Source organism: Kalmanozyma brasiliensis (genome assembly GCF_000497045.1).
Source record: "Kalmanozyma brasiliensis GHG001 unplaced genomic scaffold PSEUBRA_SCAF26, whole genome shotgun sequence".
NCBI classification, from domain to species: Eukaryota; Fungi; Basidiomycota; class Ustilaginomycetes; order Ustilaginales; genus Kalmanozyma; species Kalmanozyma brasiliensis.
Window position 1 is genome coordinate 1 of NW_015961966.1, and position 18,456 is coordinate 18,456.

Below are 18,456 nucleotides of genomic sequence, written 5' to 3' on the forward strand. Positions count from 1 at the left end.
TTGATCTTGTTGATCATATGTAGCATGTAGTACAGCACCAGCTGCTAGGAATAGTAGAGCTTTAAAGAAAGCATGGTTTACAAGGTGAAATAGTGCAACGTTATATTGACTTAGACCACAAGCCATAAATAGGTAACCCATTTGTGAACATGTACTGTAAGCAATAACTCGTTTTAGATCATTTTGTAGTAGACCTGTTGATGCAGCAAAAAAGGCTGTAAGAGCACCAACCCAAGTAATAACAATAAGTGTTGTCGGACCATATTCAATAATCGGTGATGATCGTAGTAGTAGGTATACTCCTGCAGTAACTAGTGTAGCAGCATGAATTAGAGCACTAACAGGTGTAGGTCCTTCCATAGCATCTGGAAGCCATGTATGTAGACCTAGTTGAGCACTTTTACCCATAGCTGCCAGAAGTAGTAGCAGACCAATGATAGTAATGATTGTTTCATTAATGAAAGGTGCAATACTGAACACTGTACTATAGTCAAGATTACCAAATACAAAGAAGATAGCGAAGAATCCAATTGATAGAAACATATCACCAACACGATTTACTACTAGAGCTTTAATAGCACTTTTATTAGCTTGGATTCGTGTAAACCAGAAGTTAATTAGCAGATATGAAGAAATACCGATTCCTTCCCAACCTACAAACATAATTAGGTAGTTATCTCCAGTTACTAGTACTAGCATAAAGAAAGTAAACATACTTAGGTATGCAAAGAATCGTTGGTTGTGTGGATCAGCACTCATATAATCTACAGAAAAGATATGTACAAGGCTAGAAACTACTAGAACCGGTAGTAGCATTGATACTGTTAGACTATCAAACATAAATCCCCAAGAAACATCCATTAGTTCTGAATCAATCCAACTAATTAGATTAATTGATACAGGACTATTACATAGCCCAACTTCATAGAACGCAACAATAGCTAGAATAGCTGATGTAATTAGACAAGAACACGTAATAAGGTGTGCTCCTGTTACTCCAATTTTTCGTCCTAGTAGACCTGCAACAGCAGATCCAAACATTGGTAGAAGAAGAAGTGATAGATACATTATTGTCGTAGACTAATATTTCCTCGTAGTCGGTAGTAAGCTACTAGAATTCCTAGACCAATTGCAGATTCAGCACCTGCAATTGCAATAATGTAAATACTATATGTCTGACCAAGAATGTCATCGAAACTGTAACAGCTTACTAGCACCAGTAGTGTTACTGCTAGTAGCATTACTTCAATTGAAATTAGCATAAGAATAATGTTTTTTCGATTAAGAACAAATCCTAGAATACCAATTAGAAATAGAATTACTGATAGATTCATTTCATATAGTGCCAGTATATCTGGCTTCCTTAAGGACCTTGAAACAGTGACATAATTTACTAAATAAAATGCCTTTAGTATAAAAATGATTATACTATAATCTTATTAGATTAAAATGAGGGTAATCATTGACTGAAAAGCTATGTTAACATAGTTTTATAGAGAATATCTATTTTAGTTATAGCTAATTTTAGCTATGCGTACTTTATACAAATGTCTGTTATATTATAAAGTAATACCCCTATAAAAAAAAATTTTTTTATAGGGTTATATTACAGTATACATAAATTAGAATGCTTTTTGTGATAAATAAATACAATACAAAATACGAGAATCACCCGATTCGAACGGGCATCATCTAAACTGACAATTTAGGACATTAACCAATTATGCTAGATTCCCTAACGAAGTGGACGATAGTCATTTCATTTTATTATGAACCTTTCTACTTAAATCCAAGATTTAAAAGTTATTATAAAATTTATTACATAAATTTTATTAGTTGCCTAATAAAATCGAAGATTTTATTAGGCGGCGGCAGGTGTTAAAAAAACACCATCTTCGATTTTATTAGGCCTCGAAGATTTTATAATAGCCTATTTTTCTCTGAACGTTCATCTTCGTCCATTTTATCCGAAAAAAAGGAAAAGGGGATAATTGAATAGTATCCATCAGCCACAAGTTCCCTTACGGCTACCTTGCTATAACTTAGCGTTAGGAGTTCTAAACTATTCCATGTGTTCGCTATAGAAACTCTAGACAGAGTATAAGTAATACTTGAAAAGAATACTTATCTATATACAATTACTAAATAAATAAAGTAGTAGTAAATAGATTGGATACTCCATTTAGAAGATCAAAGTAAACACTAGTTCATAGCTTGATAAACGACCAACACTTGATAGACGGTTAGTATCTCCCAAATGTAAAAGTTCACCGTTGCGTACTTATCAACGATTACTCGGAATTCCTGATTCACGTAATCGAATTTCAGACTACGATCCTAGTATCACCATATTTTACTGGTTAGCTCTACCTTACGGTATTGCATCAGTTTGTTAGGTTCAAGTAGCACGTCTGTAGCCCATACTCCATAAGGGTCATGAAGGCTTGTCGTATTCCCAAAATGCTTCTTATTGAATGCAAATAAAAAGTAAAGTATAATAACTGATAACAACTTTTTATAGGGATTGCGTTCGTTGGCGGACTCAACCTGACATCTTACGACACGAACTGCCGACAGCCATGCAACGCCTGTGATCTTACAAAGAAAGTTATGTAAGCCATTCAAGGAGAGGTAAGGTTCTACGCGGATTATCGTATTAAACAACATGCTCCACTCCGGGTCTTTAGGATGGTCTAATCTTTTTGCTTTCGGTCGTGGGACTGTACTTACAAGGTGTTACACATACAGCGGTTTGCTGCTTATCTGACATAACAAATAAAAGCATTTTATTTTCTTGCGCTTCGCGTTTCGCGCTTCCAAATAATGAATATTTTATTTAAGCCAAATAAGAAATGTAAATAGTTTACGGTCTGGACTACACAGGTATCTAATCTGTTTTGCTCCCCAGACTTTCATCCCTGAGCGTCAATCTTTAGCTGGATAGCTGCTTTCGCCTTTAGTGTTCCACTAGATATCAATGGATATCATCCCTCCTCCTAGCATTCCACTATCCTCTATTAGATTCTAGTTTCTTTATCAGAAACCGCCTACGGATCCTTAATACCTATTCATTTATTAAACGTTTGCCCAGTTCGTATAACCGCGTCTGCTGGCACGAGACTTAGATTGGACTATTAGTAAGGTAACGTCATTATCCTCCCTTACGACACTCTTTCGAGTTCTGGTTAGCTGGGTCACTCTTTCGAGCATTGCCCAAGATCCTCCTCTGCAGCATGTCTTAAAGACACGATCGGCTATTCTCAAACCAATTGCGGGAATTGAAGCTTTCGCTATTTCCTATCCGTCATAGGCTTGGAGCGCCTTTACCACTCCAACTACCTGCTAGATATAAAGCCAATCTTTAGTCGGAAAAATTCCTTTATTATTATTAAATCTTGATCTTATTACAAACGCAGTAATAATAAGATCTAATAACTATTAGATGTTTCTATCATCTACTAAAGGTATGTACTTATTTATCCTCGCCTGTACGCCATGATATTTTAAAATACCATTCGACTTGCATGAGTAAAACTACCAGATAACGTTCTAACTTTGCCACGATTAAACAATTACTAAGCGTTTACTATTATACCTATTATACCGGCCTTATAAAATCTCTATATAAATTTTATAAGGAGGCGGCAGCATAATTTAAAACGCATCTCATAATAATTAATATGATTTTAAAAAAGAATTTCTTTTTTTTTATTAATTACTATTTATTGGATACACTTTATCAGTGATCATTCTTATCTATACCTTTATAAAGATATATAAATACTAATATATAATAGATTTTATATATAATTCTATTTAGCCTATCATACCCCAAATTCTTCCTATATATTTCTTATGCTGTATTTTTCTTTTTTATATAATATATAAAAAAGAAAGAAATGGCTGAACAGAAGCACAACAAATACTTTTATCTATCCAAAAATTTCTTATAACTGGATCGTATTAACAGAAAAGGGGAAGTATATAACACAATGTATTATACAACACTTCGCAGTAGTGGTGTTGGTGTTTTTTGTGAAACAACTTCTGATGATGTTCCTTCAGCTAGAGCGATATCCATTAGTGTGTTTTCAATAATACCGATTGCTGGTACTACTACTAGGAACCAAGCAAAGTAGTAAGCAGTAGCTGCAGCACCGATTTCAACATATGGACTTTCAACATGTTGACTACCGATAAACATCAGGATAAAGAAACAAGCAACGAATGTCCAGAATGAGAATCGCATTAGTGGTCGGAATTGACTACCTCGGATTCGTGATGTATCTAGAATAGGCATTCCTAGAAGAATTAGAAGTGACATAAACATAGCAATAACTCCTAGTAGTTTATTAGGAATTGATCGTAGAATTGCATAGAATGGTAGTAGGTACCACTCTGGAACAATTGACGCTGGTGTTTGCATTGGGTTAGCTGGAATATAGTTATCTGAGTGTCCCATTGCATTTGGCATGTAGAATACAAATAGAGATAGAGCCAGTAGGAATACAAAGATTGTAACTAGATCTTTAAATGTGAAGTAAGGGTGGAATGGTAGTCGATCTGTGTTACCTGAAACTCCTAGTGGGTTACTACTTCCGTGCTCGTGTAGAGCTAGTAGATGCATAGCAGCTAGAGCTGATAGTACAAATGGTAGAAGGTAGTGTAGTGAGAAGAATCGGTTCAGTGTTGCGTTATTAACTGAGAATCCTCCCCAAACAACAGTTTTATTATCTATACAACATTTAATTGTATATTCTTATTATTTCTAATAAGCTTAGACTATGTCATCATCTATTAATAAAAATATATAGATGTCGGGCGCTCGTGTCCGGATTATTGTTAGCACAACTCACCGATTAGTCGTTGAACGTTCTATTACCTTTATACTTCACTATTAGAATATAGAAAATATAGTGCTGGTAATAGCTTCGCTGCAAATTGTCTTTTGTATCTAAACTAGTGTTACTAAAATATTGTTTATATAAAGTAACTACTAACGAAGGGGATACACGAAGAGTTTCTTGCAATTCACCCGATTGTTCAATATATCTCACGATATAAGGGAACTTTATTACTATTAGTTTATTATAACGAAAATTTTTTATTATTTTGTTTAAGACTAGTTAGCCAAACATTATATTGGTTGGCCTTTAGTCCTTGTAGACTATAGAGTCCACTATTACTGAAAAATGCAATAACATTCAGTAGATCTTTAGTTGAAGATACACTAAATTTTATATGTTTACCATCATCTTCAATTTTACGATTTGTTTTAAACACTAGTTTGAATGCTTCAAATAGTGTTGAATGAGAACGTTGTCGTAGAGAAAAGAAATGTTCTCCACTGTTCTTAATGTAGAAAGATCCTTCTGCAATAGTAAATCCAACGATCCAATTTTTAAAGAAAGGTAGATTTACATATCCAATACTAGATTCAGGAAGACTAAACAGGTCTTTGATACTACCAAGAGTAGGAATAGAACTGAATTTAGTAATGTTATTTTCTAGAAGGTACATACAAAGATTAAACTGTTTTCGCCGTGTTTCGGTAAGAAAAAAAAAGTTTGTAATGAATAATTAGTGGAAAAAGTACTTCTTGTAGGTCTACTTTACCAATAATTAGCTTTGCAGTATTAATATTAGGGTACTCATGGATACGTCCAATATTTAGTACACTCTTAATATGTTGTAGAAGTTTAAGATCTCTAATATCTACACTTAGAACTAGTTCTATTCGAATGTTATCCAGGCCAATTTTAGTAATAGCGATATAACCATCACCATCAATGAGACCTATAAACATACTTATAAAATCGTAGGAAACAAAAGATAGAAAATCTTGTTTATCTTGATCTGTACGAGATTTTTGTCCTCGTAGAGCAGATTCATTTACTTTTCCGATTGTACCCATATTGTAGTTGTAATTAAATTTAGTAATAAAGTAATAAAAAATAGAAAGTGTTATAATAAATAGTAGTAGTTTTTCAAATTCAACGAAATCTTGTCCAATCCAAGGGATAGCACTTAGAAGGTTAGTAATAACTGTAGCTCCCCATAGACTCATTTGTCCGTATGGTAGAACATACAATATCTCTATCTATTTATTATCTGATATCACAACAAATAGTAGTTGTACCTAATCAATAAATAATCATATTACTATTATTTATATCATTTTAGGCCTTGAAAAGTAGTACAGTTAACTACTTTAGATATCCGACTGTACATTAGGCACCATTTCAGGTACCCACAAGTGACCCAGTCTGTCGCGATCGTGTATACAACCGACGGTCTTGAAATGTGATAACTTCCGTTGACCGTTTTCACTCGCATTGCCAGAGATAATACTATCTCCAATACCCCTGTCGAGGTATTCTATTGTTATTTACCCTATTCTCTATACAGATTTTAAAGGGGAATACAATAGGACTATAAATGTATTTTATATAAAACTTTGCAGTATATCAATTTAACTTATTCTTCAATAATATCTTTCATTTCTTTAACAATATAGTTCTTTTTAACAATTCCATCTCCATTTAGAGCACGCCGAATTGTTTTTTCATTACATGAAATAGCAATACTTGCTTCTTTCATGCTTACAAAATTCATAGCATTAGAACCATCTAGATTTGTGATAATAACAGGTCGAACATTTACAGCACATTTCATTCGAGTTTCAATGGACATACTCTCCCGAAGTAGTGCTGATTTACGAATAAGCTCACGTGTCTCTAGGGAAAGTGATTTTCCTTTGTTAATATTTCCAACTTGTTGTCGTCGGTCCTCTGAATAGTTTTCACGCATCTTTGCTAGAGATTCTTCAGAATGTTTCCATCCAAGACTATTACTAGCCAGTGGCGCAATATTATATTCCGGTTTTAGTGTCTCTAGATAATGATCTTCTCGATTAAGAAGTAGTGTACTGTCTATTTTATCCTTTTGAGGTACAATCTCTAGTACTAGAAATGCAAATTCAGATAGTCCATATTTATTAACAGCGTTAGCAACTCGTTTATTTCCTGCAAAATAAAATAGATGCTTATGAAAACGCATATAGAGGTTACCTGTTACAGCACTACCTACATAATATTTTCCAGTAACTAGGTTAACAATCATATAAATACCTGAAAAGGGTTTAAGGGATCGATAAGCTATTTTCTTAGTATCTGAATTCGTAAGATTTTCAAATAGAAGAACAGGTTTAATATTATGTTTATCAAGAATATTTTTAAGACGCGTATTATGTGTTACAACAGTAGAAATAGAAAGTGATTGAATATCAGTTATGTTGACATTATAAATATACATCCATTTTTGGCCAATAAAACCAAGGAAGGCAATAGCCATCATTAGAACTAGAATAATAACTCCAATTGACCATAGTAGTGTTCGTGGTGATTTGTATGATCCATAGTATAGTCCTCGTCCAATGTGAAGGTATACGAAGATGAAGAAGAATGAAGCTGTATTAGCATGTAGGTATCGAATTAGCCATCCATAGTTAACATCTCGCATAATGTGCTCAACACTAATAAATGCTAGATCAACTGAAGGTGTATAATGCATAGCTAGGAATACTCCTGTAAGAATTTGGATAATTAGACAAACTCCCAGTAGTGATCCAAAGTTCCACATGTAAGAAAGGTTTGAAGGTTGTGGACTATCAACTAGGTAACTATTAGCTAGACCTAGAATAGGATGTGATTTAAGTAGTCGCATTAACTATATAGTTTTTAAACCTTTCATTTAATATAGTATAAGATTTCTTTATATTATGATAAGGTTTTTATCTATTCATTAGATTTTTCATTTACTGAATAGATAAAGAAGTAGAACACTTCTATTATAATTCATGAATTTCTATTCATGTTGTTCTGTAAATATACACGCCTCTATGGTATATTACTATTTCTACTATAATTTATATATTTACTCTTTTTGATTCAATTATCTCAACTCCTATATAAATCCTTTTATTCTAGATATTTTCTTTTTTCTTTACAGTAGTGTATAAAAAGAATAATAAGAAGTAAGATGACATTTTTGCCTATCTAATTAATAATTTTGTCCTAGAGGAATCGAACCTCTATAATGTCTTTATCGGAAACACATTCTAACCGTTGAATTAAGGACAATTTATATGTTTTCTATTCTTATATAGAAGTATTACACAATAAAAATGAAGAAGTCCTTAGTAAAAATCTTTTTTATATAAATATAAGTAGATAAAATCACTTAGACACGCAAAGACGAACACTTTACAAGATAAAAAGGGGATATAGATAAATCTATATTAGCTTCCCCACCAGTATACTGAGATGAATAGGAATAGCCAAACAACATCAACAAAGTGCCAGTATAGAATTGATGCTTCAAATCCTAGGTGGTGGTGGTCTGTTAGATGGTAGCTAAGCATTCGGAAGAATGCCACAGCGATGAATAGTGTTCCAATAATAACGTGGATACCATGGAATCCTGTTGAGAAGAAGAATGTTGATCCAAACACTCCATCTGCAATAGTAAATCCAGCATTTACGTACTCGATTCCTTGACAGATTGTGAATAGAACAGCAAAGATTAGTGTCATAAGTGTTCCTAGGATTGCTCCTCGTCGGTTACCTTCAATTACAGAGTGGTGTGCGTATGTTACTGTAGCTCCTGATGATAGTAGTAGAATAGTATTAAGTAGAGGTAGTTCGAATGGATTAATTGTTGCGATACCAACTGGTGGCCATTGAGCTCCAAGTTCTACTGTAGGTGATAGACTTGAGTGAAAGAATGCCCAGAATACAGAGATAAAGAAGAATACCTCTGAGATAATAAATAGGGCAACACCCATTGTAATTCCTTTTTGTACTAGAATTGTATGGTCTCCAAGGAATGTTCCTTCTGCTACCACATCTCGGAACCATAGAGCCATAGCTGCAACTGTTGTTGCTAGCCCGATTCCTACTAGTAGAGCTCCTGAACCTCCAAGAGGGTTAGCATAACCGTTGAAATACATTACTGCAGCTGAAGTAAGAATTAGAAGTGCAAATGATGTAAGTAGTGGCCATGGACTAGGTGTAACTAGATGAAATGGCTGAAATTGAAATTGTGTTCGTGATAGTTGTGTGTTCATTGTTAATTTGTGTATATTGTAAAAGGGATGTTTATTTTTTGTCGTATTATTTACAATCTTTATAAGAATTTAGTTTAGATACAGCGCTAATGACCTCTCCAGTAATAAAGTAGAATTATAAATAACACGCCATAGGAGAAATATTAAAATAGAAAATTAATAGTAATATTTCTATGTAAAAAATTGTTTTTTTTCATATATCAATAATATACCTTTAAACTACCGTAGTACATCTAAATTATGTATATATAATATATATAAATGCAACGTAATAAAGTAATTGTATTAAAACTTCCTATATTTATATTTACAGTATGCTACTATAAATATTTCAACAATAACAATACTATTAGTTAAAACTAAAGCGACTTATAATATCGACTACTATAAAAAATAAACATACAAATACATAGCGTAGAATCTGGTACATTTAATTATAATTAAAAACCAATACCACTACTATACTAATAATTTGTAATAATATATAAATGATAGTAAACCTCATTATATAAGGTTTATACGATTTGAATTAGTTAGCATAAATTTATTAATGTTTTTTATTAAAGTTAGGAAATCTTGCTATAAAATAGCTGGTATGTATTTATTATATTGCTAGATAATAAAAAATAGGATTGCTTAATAAGGCAAGAAAATTAAAATAGGAAAACATAGATCAAAATGTTTTTATTTATAATTACGCTTACCGATTCCTATACAAGTAATTATATATAGGAAATATATTTATATATCATAGCTAAATTAAGTATCTATTATGTATAATAGATAACATAGAAAAAGGACGTGTGACAGAGTGGTTTAATGTACCTGGCTTGAGTCTAGGAGTTCTCACCCGAGAACCGGGAGTTCGAATCTCCCCGCGTCCGTATACATATATTATTTTATAAATTGTTATAATAAAAAAGCTATATAAAGCTTAGATCTTATTATGATTAAGTTAAAATAAATAGCTAATTAGAAGATTATATAACGAAAGAGATTGACGGTTGGGAAGGTATTGGGTTCAATACGACGTAAGTCAGTATGGTCCCAATGAAAATTTCCTTTTTAATATAAACTTCTTGTATTTTCTAATATAAAACTAGACACTAAATTCAATTTAGTGTCTAGTGTTGCAAAAACTTAAGTTTAATTCAATACCTAGTTCTAATAAATATAATAAATTAGTTATTATAATAATGTTTATCAGTCTGTGGTAAGGGATGAAAGGCCAGTTTCATTTAGATACTTTTTAATTGCAGATGTGAGATTCGAACTCACCACGGCATACAGCCAATGCTTTTACAGAGCACCGCCCCAACCAATAGAGCATATCTGCATTTGTTTTTTACATACACCCCGGCTCCCTTCCAGGGAGCAGGAAATAGCTAGAGATTCTTGGGTCCGACTGCTTGAACCCTATCGATAAAATGCCTCAAACTGGAATCGAACCAATCCGTTAGAAGCTTCAGTTCTATGCTCTACCATCTAAGCTATTGAGGCCCATCTATCTCTTGTAATAGTCTGGGGTTTTTATATGATAATAAATGTTTGCAGTGTAGCAACTAGTAAAATTAAATAAAGTAAGCACCACGATAATGAAACTATTTAATTAACCATTTTTGGAGGCAACAGGACTCGAACCTGTCTCCCATCCTTGCAAAGGAAGTATACTGACCAACTATACTATGCCCCCTATATGATACTAAAAATATTTGTATTCCTTTATAAACCTTTATTGTCCTAATTAACTGTATATGATAATATTTAGTTAATGTTAACAGTCTTTTTTACAAAGCTAAACCGGGTTTAGCTAAACGTCCTGTTTAACAGTATTTATAAAATGAAATTGTAGCTTGATCTTTTTTATTAATAAAAAACACCTATCCCCTTCGGGGATCGGGGGAAAAAATATAATAAATATATAGTGAGTTTTCTCACTAGCAGGGCCAAAAATCTTCGATTTTATGGGCTAAAAAATAGAAGATTTTATAACTACTAGTAATTAAGCAAATAAGTAATTAGTATGGACTAATATCAAAGGCAATAAGTAGACTAGGCACTAGAATTAGTAGTGCAATGGCTACAGGAAGCATACCTGTCCAACAGAACGTCATAAGCCCATCGTACCGCATTCGAGGCAGCGTAGCTCGGATCCATACAAATAGGAACATAATCAGAACTGCTTTTACAGCTAGAGCAATACTTTGTAGATTAATAAATGAATCTTCAGCAAATAGTACTTGAGGTGACATGTTGTATCCTCCAAGGAATAGGATAGCTGTAAAAGTAGACATTAGAACAATACTTCCATACTCAGCTAGGAAGAAGAATACGAAGATCATACCTGAGTGCTCTGTCATGAAACCAGCAACTAGCTCTGATTCAGCTTCAGGAAGATCGAATGGTGTACGGTTTGTTTCAGCAAGTGCTGAAATGAAAAATAGAATAAAAATAGGTAGTAGAGGTACGATATACCATACACTTTGTTGAGCTTCAATAATTTCTGTAATATTGAATGTACCACAAAGTAGAATTACAGCAAGAACTGCAGCACTATAAATTAGCTCGTAACTAATCATTTGAGCTGTAGACCGTAGAGAACCTAGGAACGCATATTTAGAATTAGCTGACCATCCAGCGAATAGGATTCCATATACACCAATACTTGAAAGGGCCAGTGAATAAAGAATACCTAGTGAGAAGTCACTAAGAGCTAGCCCGGGACCTAGAGGGATTACACCCCAACCTAGTAGACTAAAAATTAGTGTAACCATAGGAGCTAGGAAAAATAGACTTTTAGTAGCTTGTGATGGAATAACTTGCTCCTTAATAACTAGTTTTAGAGCATCTGCGAATGGTTGAAGTAGAGCATAGTACCCAACTACATTAGGTCCAATTCGTCGTTGCATTGATCCCATTACTTTTCGTTCAATTACTGTCATAAAAGCAACACTTAGTAGGATAGGAACAAGTACTACTAGAATCTCTAGTAGATTATATAGAACTGAAAGCATTTTATTTAGATGCGAATTTACTGCGTTATTAATTTGTATTTATTAGGATAAATATACGCACATTAATAAGTCTATATTTAGTTACTATTTTATTTTTTCCATTAAAGTAATAAACATAAAACAGGTTTAAATCAAGAGAATGGAATAATTAACTATATATCAAATTAATAATAATAGAAAAATATAAGAAGGTTTTTTTACTTATTTTCATTTGGTTCATTTTTTTGTAATAGAAGGGGAGGGGATAACTAAGCTTGGCTATCAATCCATGCAAGGTATTTCTCTGGTGTAACAGCTTCAACTGCAATAGGCATAAATCCGTGGTATACTCCACAAATTTCTGAACATTGTCCGTAGAATACTCCTTCTCGCTCAATTAGAACTGATGTTTGGTTTAGTCGTCCTGGTACAGCATCGATTTTAAGTCCTAGTGATGGCACTGCAAAATCATGAATAACATCTGCTCCTGTTACGATAAATCGAATGTGTGTATCGATTGGTACTACTACTCGGTTATCTACATCTAGTAGTCGTAGTTGTCCATCTTCTAGATCTGTTTCAGGAACCATGTATGAATCAAATTCAATTGACTCTCCATCTTCATTAATGAAATCTGAGTACTCGTATGACCAGTACCATTGGTGCCCTGCTACTTTAACTGTCATAGAAGGACTGATTACCTCATCCATAAGGTAAAGTAGTTTGAAACTAGGGAAAGCAATAGCGATAAGTACTAGAGCAGGTGTAATTGTCCAGATTAGCTCGATTAGAGTTCCGTGGTTAGCGTATTTGTATACTAGTTGTGATTTGTTACTATTAAAGTTAACAATAACTGATGATAGTACCCATAGTACTCCAAAACAAATAATTACTAGGTAGAAAAAGATAGAATCATGTAGCTCGGTAATTCCTTCTTGTGTTGGTGATGCTCCATCTTGGAATCCTAGTTGCCAAGGTTGTGGTGCATCATTAAAAATTGCTGTAGTAGCAAATGGAAATAGATTAAACATTGTAAAAATTAATTATATATTATTATAGCTTTACTAACCCTACATCATTACTATATAATTATCAATAACTATAGTAAGAAAGTAGTATTCTAAAAAAGCATTTTAGAATAACTTTATACTATATATAAAGCAGCTCTTTTATATTGATTAGCTAAAAAAAAGAAGTTAACCAACTTTAAAAGAGAAAGCAGCACGTTAAATAAAAGGAAGTTGTCCTTTCCTATAAAGTAGTATAAAATCCCATTTTTATATGTCGTAAATTTATATATTTTTTAATAATACAGGTTAGTTATACTATGAAAACTAGATTATTATATATAATTGTGGTGTATTTGTTAATTTAAATAAGAATTAGAGGAATCGAACCTCTGTCCTCGATGTGTAAGATCGATGCTAAACCACTCAGCTAAACCCTTACGTGTTTGTATACCTATATATATAAAGCTTATTTAGGAATTTTCATAAACCTTTAATAACTAAATATTATAAATATAACTGTATCTAATGAAAATGAAAAGGGGGATGCTGTGCACATCGCTAAAACTAAGTTATTTAGTGTAGGTCAATAGCATCTTTAAGGTATGATGCTGTTAGAATACAGAATACATAAGCTTGGATAAATGAAACTGCAAGTTCTAGTCCAATTAGCGCGATAAAGATACTGAATGGAATTAGAGTAATAACTGCTGTAATAGCTCCTGATGTGAACATTGGTGCTAGGAATCCTGAAAGGATTTTAAGTAGTGTGTGCCCCGCTACTGTGTTGGCAAATAGCCGAACTCCAAGTGAAAAAGCTCGTGCTAGGTATGAAATCAGCTCAATAGGTACCAGTAGAGGTACTAGTCCTAGAGGTGTACCTGAAGGAACGAAGAATGAGAAGAAGTGTACTTTGTGTAGTCGTAGACCAAGAATTGTAACACCAATAAAGATTGTCATACTTAGACCGATACTTACCATAATTGATGTTGCTACTGTAAATCCGTATGGTACGTTACCACTTAGGTTTGCAATTAGGATAAAGAAGAATAGTGAGTAAATAAATGGTAGGTACATTTCGTTAGCTGCACCAATTTGTGATTTAACTAGCCCGTGTACTGAAGCAAAGCTACTTTCTAGTGCAATACTCCATCGACTTGGAATTAGTTGTTTGTTGTTACTTCCCATAATGTGAAGTGCTAGTACTAGGTATACTGTTAGAATTGTATATAGTCCTAGGTTTGTCAGACTTAGATTAATGTATCCAAGTACTGGTAGGTTTAGAGAAATAAGACTAGTTACCTCAAATTGCTCTAGTGGTGAATGAATTAGGAATGCCATTGCATAAAATAATATTAATTGGATTGTTACTTTTTTTTATTATATAGTCGACACAGTATATAACTTACTAAAATAATTGGACTATTTTAGTATAAAAACACTAGTGAACAATATAAGCTAAAATAAGAAGAAATAAAAGGACTTTTCGTTCTGTCTTGTAAGCATCGATGATTTACGAATAAATGCTTAGTATAGTAGAAAAAAAGATTTCTTTTTTACATATTCTATTTATTCCTATAAACAAATTGTATACTTTTATAATTTTTATCTAGAAATAGTATATTTATTAACTTTATATCTTTAACGAATTGAATTTATCTGCTTTATGAGGGGGGAGACTAAAGTCTCCGGATATCCTAAAAAAGGTTTTCTTTTACCGACCCGGCTAAAAAAATTTCTAAGAAAATTTTTTAGCCGGGTAGATAATTTAATTACAGTTTAGTGATGTACATTCGTGAAACAAATAGTTCTACAAAAGCTGGTAGGATGTATTTAGAAAATACAAATAGTAGTACGAATAGTCCTAGGAATGCAAATGAGATTTGATTTACGAAGTAAAAAGGTAGTAGTTGAGGCATTATTTATGAATCAATAAAATGGTTTCAAACTAGTAGACTATAGCTTTCCCAATTTATTAAATAGTTGGAGATTTCCATTTTATTAATAGTATAGGCTTAGTCTCTACTGAAACTGTTAGTACTATTTTTGTACCATTAAATAATCAATTTAATAGAGTCCAAAAAGTATATTTTTCTAGAAGAGCCAATAAAATCTTCGATTTTATAACTACTAGAAAATAGAAAACAATAAATGTGCCAAGAAAATAAAAAGGTAATTTACTTGGGCGATAAAGAAAAGGGGAGTGCATATTGCACCCTATCATTTTATTATATAATTAAAATATAAATTATGATTGTACAGGTAGCATATTGAAACTATGGAATGGTGTAGGTGATTCTAGAGCCCATTCTAGTGAAGAAGCTGTGTGGCTTTCCATCCAGAATTCTGGTGTTGATTGGAAGAATGCTGGCACAGCCCATGGGTTAGCATCTACTGGTTTACCGTTTACAAGGATATCGTAAATGATGTAACCGAATAGTGCTGTAGCAACTACTGATACTAGACTTCCGAAACTACTGATAGCATTCCATGCAGCGAATGCATCTGGGTAATCAGGGATTCGTCGTGGCATACCACCTAGTCCTAGGAAGTGTTGTGGGAAGAATGTTAGGTTAACCCCTACAAACAGTGTCCAGAAGTGGATTCGTCCTAGATTTTCATTAAATGTTTTACCAATGATTTTTGGTGTCCAGAAGTAGAATGCTCCAAATAGAGCAAATACAGCTCCCATTGATAGAACATAGTGGAAGTGAGCAACAACGTAGTATGTATCGTGTAGCGCAACATCTAGTGAAGCATTAGCTAGAATTACTCCTGTTAGACCTCCAATTGTAAATAGAGCAATAAATCCAAGAGCAAATAGCATAGGTGTAGTGATTCGTAGTGAACCACCGTATAGTGTAGCTAGCCATGAGAAAATTTTAATTCCTGTTGGAACAGCAATAATCATTGTAGCAGCTGTAAAGTAAGCTCGTGTATCAACATCAAGTCCTACAGCATACATGTGGTGACTCCATACTAGGAATCCTAGAATTCCAATACTGAACATAGCATAAACCATACCTAGGTATCCAAATACTGGTTTACCTGAGAATGCACTTACGATGTGACTAACCATTCCAAATCCAGGGATAATCAGAATATAAACTTCTGGGTGTCCGAAGAACCAGAATAGGTGTTGGTAAAGAATAGGATCTCCACCTCCTGCTGGGTCATAGAATGATGTGTTAAAGTTACGGTCTGTTAGTAGCATTGTAATTGCTCCAGCTAGTACTGGTAGTGATAGTAGCAGTAGGATAGCTGTAACAAAGATAGCCCAAACAAATAGTGGTAGTTTATGTAGTGTCATTCCTGGGTTTCGCATATTAAGAACTGTAGTAATAAAGTTCATTGCTCCTAGCATTGATGAAATACCTGATAGGTGTAGACTAAAAATAGCTAGATCCACTGAACCTCCTGAGTGACTTTGTAGTCCTGATAGAGGAGGGTAACATAAATAATGAATTACTATAGATTACTAATAATTCATTGCCAATATTCTCATATTGGATTGGACTATACCTTCATTTCCTCTTAGTAGTAAATATATAAGGAGGGCTTATAACTATGAGTAAATATGAAATTATTTTTTAGTAAAATTTTTATCTAGTCGAATACTTCGAATATTACGCATAAGATTTTGAATTTGGGTCATGTATTCAAAACCACCAGAAGCTTTTTTATTAAAAGATCGTGCCCAAATTCGATATTCAAGAGCTTTTATACCTTTCATAGTCTTAAAATAATAAATAATAATGTTTTCAATTGATTTAGAATTTGTTGTTACAACAGTCATATATGTTTTTTTAGTTGTCACTTTTAGACCTAGAATAAATGCAATAGCTTCTAGAACAATTTTATCCAGTTTTTGTGTAATTTCAAAGGCATGAACTAGTCGAAGAGGTCCTTTCTTTACAATATAGAAGCTACCTTCTGCTTCCGTAAACCCAATTAGCCAACTTTTAGTTATAACATTCATAGCATCTAGAATAGAAGTTACTTTGTTATTTACATTATTCCAAGCAGGGCTAATATAATTGTCGGGTAGAGATTGTGCTTTTAGATAAGAAATTTTTTCATCTTTTTCTTGGTTAGATAGAGATGAGTCTTTCATAATTAGGATAGCTTTCTTAAAAAGATCATAGTTAAAATATTTACTAGTAAGTAGTGGACATGCATCAAAAATAGGTAGAATGTACTGAGTAATATGTTGAATATTACGCACACGATAATGTGCTGTATTATCTTTAGCATCGGTTGTTGATACAGAACCAACACCAAGCATAGATTTAATATAATATAGAAGACGTAGATTATAATTACTTTGGCCAATTTGGAAAGAAAATGTTCAAATTCCTTTTTTAGTCTTAGCAAAATAAAATGTCCCGTCTCCATCTGTGATACCAACTAGCCATTCTTTAAAGTTTGTGCTATTATTAACCATTCCACTAGAAAATGCATTACGTTGAGTCTCTGATGGATTCTTATTAAAACTAACACTGTTATATACTACATGGAAAAGAATTGTAGGATACATACAGATTTTATACACAGTATAAAATAGTAGACCTACAAGCAGATTAGTAGAAGTAATACCTGATGGTAGAATAATTTTATATAGAATCCAAGCGGATTGTCCCCAAGTTGATGACTTTTTTACATCATTTCGTCGGCTCGCATCAGGTAGCCAGGTACCAATATATTTTAGTACGGAATGAGTATTCATCTCCGAGTAGAGGAGTTTCCCGCATCGAGTAATGTTTAGTAGATTATAAAAACTCACAAACAGAATCATAATCTGGGACAGCTTACTTTTAACTGTCCATCCTGTTCCTGCTCCTTGCTCTACAAAAGCACTAGCTAGTAGTAGAATTAGTGAAGGAGGTAGTAGCCAGAATGAAATGTTGTTTAGTCGAGGGAATGCCATATCAGGAGCACCAATCATAACAGGTACAAGGTAATTACCGAATCCACCCACCATTGCTGGCATAACCATAAAGAAGATCATTACAAAAGCGTGAGCTGTAATAATAACGTTATATAGTTGGTGGTCTCCGTTAAGGTATTGTACACCAGGTGCTGCTAGTTCCATTCGGATTAGTACTGAAAATGCTGTTCCAATCATAGCTGCAAATACTGCAAAAATTAGATACAGTGTACCAATGTCTTTAGCATTTGTTGAATAAAGCCATCGTACCACAGCTAATAGCTGTGGTAAGCCCTCTTAGTCTATTTCCTTTTTTATTTCTATTTTTTCTCATTATAGTTTATAGTATAATTCTTTATAAAATAAATAATCGTAATGTAATAATAAATACTTTTAATAAAG

The 18,456-nt window shown here is 33.2% G+C and overlaps 1 protein-coding gene and 7 non-coding genes across 8 annotated transcripts; 1 reads left to right on the forward strand and 7 right to left on the reverse strand.

Annotated features, from left to right (window-relative positions):
- Nucleotides 1-1,662: 1,662 nt before the first annotated feature.
- Nucleotides 1,663-1,736, reverse strand: PSEUBRA_006480. The gene has a single exon. It is a non-coding gene; the product is annotated as a tRNA-Asp (tRNA).
- A 6,333-nt stretch (nucleotides 1,737-8,069) lies between these two features.
- PSEUBRA_006481 lies at nucleotides 8,070-8,141 on the reverse strand. The gene has a single exon. It is a non-coding gene; the product is annotated as a tRNA-Ile (tRNA).
- A 1,783-nt stretch (nucleotides 8,142-9,924) lies between these two features.
- PSEUBRA_006482 lies at nucleotides 9,925-10,011 on the forward strand. Its single transcript has one exon. It is a non-coding gene; the product is annotated as a tRNA-Ser (tRNA).
- Nucleotides 10,012-10,380: 369 nt separating this feature from the next.
- PSEUBRA_006483 lies at nucleotides 10,381-10,464 on the reverse strand. The gene has a single exon. It is a non-coding gene; the product is annotated as a tRNA-Tyr (tRNA).
- Nucleotides 10,465-10,555: 91 nt separating this feature from the next.
- Nucleotides 10,556-10,627, reverse strand: PSEUBRA_006484. The gene has a single exon. It is a non-coding gene; the product is annotated as a tRNA-Phe (tRNA).
- A 120-nt stretch (nucleotides 10,628-10,747) lies between these two features.
- On the reverse strand, nucleotides 10,748-10,820 carry PSEUBRA_006485. The gene has a single exon. It is a non-coding gene; the product is annotated as a tRNA-Ala (tRNA).
- A 2,676-nt stretch (nucleotides 10,821-13,496) lies between these two features.
- Nucleotides 13,497-13,567, reverse strand: PSEUBRA_006486. Its single transcript has one exon. It is a non-coding gene; the product is annotated as a tRNA-Val (tRNA).
- A 2,095-nt stretch (nucleotides 13,568-15,662) lies between these two features.
- Nucleotides 15,663-16,238, reverse strand: PSEUBRA_003861 (cytochrome c oxidase subunit I; the record flags this gene model as incomplete). Its single annotated transcript, XM_059465177.1, has 1 exon — nucleotides 15,663-16,238. A coding segment is annotated over one exon (576 nt), but the record flags the coding sequence as incomplete, so codon positions are not given.
- Between the last annotated feature and the right edge of the window lie 2,218 nt (nucleotides 16,239-18,456).